We start from the raw sequence: 5,134 nt of genomic DNA, 5'->3' as shown, positions 1-5,134 counted from the left end.
CCCGGGAGGTGAGTGCCTGGCGCGCCATCTGGGACGTGGGGAGAGGAGGGAATATGTTTTAGTTTGAGAAGAATTTTCTCAATCCCATTTGGCAACCAGAGGTTGCTTTACTGCTTTTTTTTTTTTTTTTAATTATTATTCCCCAAAGGGAATAATACAAAGAAGGAATAATATAGTGGTAATCGTTTAAATTCACGCCTATCCTGTCCAGTCATCACTATAATAATGTTTTATATGTTGCTTTACTTTTCCCTTAGGCTTTCTCATTATTCTTTCAGTTATAATGAACTGATAGCTAAAGGACAGAGTGCAGGGTTTTTTTTTTCTCTTTTTTTAAATTATTTTTAGTTTATAAACCTATCAAAATGATTGGTATCTTTTCACGGTCACTGTCTATTTGAGACCCTCTGCTAAATCCCCTTTATCTCTGAATTTTTTTACACAAATAAAGCTCCTGCAGCTTTTAGATTCTTTTTTTCAGTCTGAGTGCTGATGGAAAAACTTCAAAATTACATAATCTCACACCAGATCCACCTGATACATGACCCAAAGGTAAAGCTGTCTATTGGTCTTCAATTTCAGAAACCGTAATACATTCTTCTTGAAATCGCTAATTTCCTCTTTATGTCTTAAAGGAAAGATTCTTCATTATGAAAGCTGTCTGAGTATTACATGCTACAGCTAATATTGCTAATGTATTTTTTAATGTTTTTGCAAGAACAGATTTGTGAATTCTGGGGACCTAAGTCTAAAGCCAAAAAAGACCCCAATACCCATGGATTAATCTGTTTTGAGAATGAGGTCCTGGCTGTTCTTCGCTGGCATGTAAATTTAATACTTTACCAGGTCAGCTTGAAAAAACAAGGTGCTGTAGCGAAGAGGATACTTGTCCAAAGCGTTAGCTTTTAGCACTGAATAAAGGTTAAGAACAACTCTGTTTAGCTGGATCATTTCTCCTGTATTTTTAGATTCTATTGAGGTAGCTTCCTCAAAGACCTGTCTCGTTTCCCTGGAGTACTGCCGTTGTCCTAAAACACCCATTGTCCTCCCCCCTCCCCCCAAAGCCAGATTAACTGTTTTGCTGATATTAATAACCATGAAAGTAGAGCAGCTATTTGTCTTTGGATGTTGGTGGGTGCTTTAGGTATAGTGGTAGATGGTAGATGACCATATACTTATTTGTATCTAGCTTGTGGTATTATTTTCGGGAACGTCGTCTGTCTTTCCATGTATCTGGAAAGAATTTTTATTTCCCAAATCATAGAACCATACAAGAAAAAAACCAAAACAAACAAAGAAAAACCAGATGTAATTTGACTGTTTGCAATGTCATTGAAAATGGTATCAGTAACATTTTTGGGAAACGTGAAGAGAGGTTGAACTTAATGTAAGAGTCAAATATTGTTGCATTTGCTCCTCTTATTCCTTAGGATTTTTCTTGAGTTCAAAGAATCTTGAATTTAGTCTTGGAGAAGCAAGCTTCCTCCTTCTGAAATGAGGCCATTTGTCTAGGGCTGTGCATTAGACGTGTACTACAAGCATACCAAAATAGAGATGTATTGTCTTGAATGATGCCGCTCATAGCATTCAAGAGGATGTACTTCTCGGTGGTTCTTATGCTCTTCCTCTGCATTCCCTTTTTGATCCTTGTGTTTGTAAATGACCATCACTTGGCAAGTTCCAGATGTTGAAGTGAGCGTCTGGCGACACAAATTGGATGTGTTACCTTTTAAGTCCCTGGGTATGCTCATAGGAATCTTGTCAGAAAGGTAGCTCATTATTTTGTTTATACTTCTGCATTCCTGTTACCTAGCACAGCTAAGATGCATTCTTTTTTCCTCATTTTAAGATCAAAACATACAGTTAACTTTTTTAACTTGCTGCAGTAAAGACATCTTGCAGGCATTGCTGCGTGTGGAAGAATTGGAACTGTAACTGCTGCACAGCTAGGGCTAAGTGCACGGCATAACCTCTTCAAGTTTCTAATTGTACTGATTTTGGCTGGGATAGAGTTAATTTTCTTCATAGCAGCTCGTATGGGGTTCTGTTTTGGATTTGTGCTGAAAGCAGTGTTGGTGACACAGGGATGTTTTAGTTACTGCTGAGCAGTGCTGACACAGAGTCAAGGCCTCTTCTGCTCCTCACCCCACCCCACCAGCGAGCAGGCTGGGGGTGCACAAGAAGCTGGGAGGGGGCACAGCCGGGACAGCTGACCCCAACTGACCAAAGGGATATCCCACACCATAGGACGTCATGCTCAGCATATAAAACTGGGGGAAGAGGAAGGAAGGGGGGGATGTTTGCAGTGATGACATTTGTCTTCCCAAATCACCGTTACGTGTGATGGAGCCCTGCTTTCCTGGAGATGGCTGAACACCTGCCTGCCCATGGGAAGCGGTGGATGAATTCCTTGTTTTGCTTTGCTTGCGTGCACGGCTTTTCCTCTACTTGTTAACCTGTCTTTATCTCAACCCATGAGTTTTCTCACTTTTACCCTTCTGATTCTCTCCCACATCCCACCTGGGGGGGGGGAGTGGGCAAGCAACTGTGTGGTGCTTAACTGCCATCTGGGGTTAAACCATGACACTAATGATAGTTTCCTGTCTCCAAAGGAGGTCGGAGAATGCAGACCCAGGCACTGGTGCTTGAAGGCGTTCATGCCTCTTCTTGTTTGCCTGCTTCAGAGTTTCTTAAGGCAGTTCGCTTGGTTACTATAACATTAACCATTGAACTTATAATTAAATAGTAACAAATCATGATGACTTAGTATTTGTTTCTTTTCAGTTACCCATGGATGTATAGTCTCCACAATCAAACTGTTTCTTCCAGATGGAATGGAAGCTCGATTGCGATCAGAGTAAGAATAAGTATCTATTCGTGTGTAGCAAAATTAAACTGCTGTATAATGAGGATTTGAAGGATATTATGTTTCAAATCAGCATAGGAACAGTTTCTTTTTCTGTGATCATGCAAAGAAAATGACTGAGAGCATGGTTCTTTTGCAGGCATTCTAAAAAAAAAATCTCATTTGCTTGTTGCTTTTAGAAATTAAGATAACTACGAAAGGGTGTAAAATTTCCATAAAACAATAAAAAGTTCTGATCAAGTTGGGCTTTTCTGACTCTGTGGTTTAGTGTACTAGAATAGGTATTATAAACAGAAGAATATAGGACAAAAGAAAGCAAATGAGCATTCTCCTTCCCTCTTTTTTATTTGGGATTTTTATTTTTGCTCCTTTAAATGCACATAGACCCTACTAAAGTGAGGTTGATGGTGTCTTTATGTGTGTACATGTAACACTGTTTATATTCTTCAGATAAGTAATACAGTAATGTGTCTCGTGGTGCAGTTACTTGGTGTCGCAATGAAAGAAAGCTTTGCCTGGCGTGAGGAAAAAAAAAATCATAAAATATCTTGGATGGAATAATGTTTGGAAACTCAGATAAATATTGAGAGGGTTTTCTGTATATATGTGCACATTTTGGAGAAAATTTCAAAGAGCAGCAGAAACAAAAAATGCAAACATTTTGTTTGCAGTAACTGAGTGCCAGTTGCAAATGCATAATTTTAATCATATTCTATCCTCAGCAGTTGTATATTTTTGATTGTTTATTTAAATATTCTTTTGTCACTAGTATCCAGAAATATTTGCATGAAGCTTTAGGGTGTCTTTGCTTCTGGGAAGTTAAGTCGAAATAAACTGTTATGGGTAATTTTCCATGTAATTACATGTCCTAATAAGAAATAGTAGAAATGTATGGTGTTAAATTTTTAGTTCTGATGAAAATGTGCAAGTATAACATTTGCTCTAGTGAAAGTGTACAAAATTCTGTAAGTTACCAAATATTATTTTACTCAGTTTGTTGAATTTGTAAACGAGAGTAGTACATCCACTGCCTTTTCATATCTATTGTTTTGTGCATGTAAACTCGTTTAAATCTTAATAAATCAGTTTTTAAAAAAACTCAAATATTATGTAACTACTGAAATAAAAGTTCGTAAAGAGAGTTTTTAGAATAGACCTTGGATTTATAATTTGAATATAGTTCTGTAACTTTGAAAGCATTGCTCAGCATAGTATTAACTGGTTTTGCACATTTGTATGTTAAGTCTTCATTTTTATCTGAAGAATAAACTTAATACAAAGCATCTTGATTAAATGCACACTACTAGGGGTCTTCTAGATTTTTGAACTGCTATACTGCACTGTGTGTTCACTTTTTAAATTTTTTTTTTTTTAGTGTTATCCATGCTCCATTACCAAGTCCTGTTGACAAGGTAATTCAGTAATTTGCTGTTTTCTGCCTTATTCAGCCACGTGCTGTTTTCTGACTTGTTATAAAGATGAAGAAATGGTAAAGTCCCGTTACATTTAGATATGTTTTCCACTAGCTGTTTTTACCTAGTTTAATATTTTGAGTGACATTTAAGGTAGAGAAGGTAATGCAGTATTGCAGTGTATATTTTAAGGTAGCTTGACTTCTTACAGTATGGCATCTAAAACATGGCTTAGGAAAAAAAAAACCATTTATGCTAAGATGGTTAAATTTCCAGGTACAGGTTGACTGACTAGCAGGTCTTGGGTATTGCATAATTTGATACATGATCTGTTTGGTTTGATTTGGTGTTTGGATGAGGTCTGTTGTCCTTGTATCTTGTTTTTTATGGAGGAGAAGCTGCACTGCACAGCCTGGAAAGTGTGTCTGGCATGTTCCAAGGTAGAGACCAGACTTCTCTGCTCCTCTTGTATAGCCAGAGTTGCTCACTGTAGAGTCATGGAGTCAGTAATGTCTAGTGTAATTTTTAAACTCAGTTTTGACAATGTGGGGGACTTGTATAAAAGCTGTTAATAGATACACCCTTGAGACAAGCGACCAGGAACTGCTCATCTCTCTAGCCTCTAAAAAGAAGGATTAACTTATTTAAGTTCCAATCGGAGATTTAAATGTGAAGAACAAGATTTCGAGAAACTAAGGAAACTTATTTGTGAAGTCAGCAGCCCTAGGAGTTCATAGACTTTGCATTTAAGTTGAGGTTTCAAAACATCATATGTAGCTTGAATCCAGGGCAAGGGCAGAAATTCTGAGGAGGGACTGCAGGTATAACTGTGTGAAAAACAGCTTCAAAATTATGT

The 5,134-nt window shown here is 37.5% G+C and overlaps 1 protein-coding gene across 10 annotated transcripts in view; it reads left to right on the top strand.

The window, feature by feature from the left end:
- Positions 1–5,134, top strand: part of SLMAP (sarcolemma associated protein) — a 92,648-nt gene that overhangs the window by 39,860 nt on the left and 47,654 nt on the right. For all 10 annotated transcript variants that reach the window (XM_009322301.1, XM_009322306.1, XM_009322302.1 and 7 more), the window contains exons 3-4: positions 2,785–2,857; positions 4,242–4,278. In XM_009322301.1, the coding sequence (XP_009320576.1) occupies positions 2,785–2,857; positions 4,242–4,278 (110 nt within the window). The remainder of the gene's footprint in view (positions 1–2,784; positions 2,858–4,241; positions 4,279–5,134) is intronic.

The sequence above is a fragment of the Pygoscelis adeliae genome, unplaced genomic scaffold (assembly GCF_000699105.1).
Source record: "Pygoscelis adeliae isolate BGI_AS28 unplaced genomic scaffold, ASM69910v1 Scaffold404, whole genome shotgun sequence".
In the NCBI taxonomy this organism is placed as follows: Eukaryota; Metazoa; Chordata; class Aves; order Sphenisciformes; family Spheniscidae; genus Pygoscelis; species Pygoscelis adeliae.
Note: the sequence above shows the minus strand (reverse complement) of the source record. Positions and strands in the feature narration are given on the sequence as shown.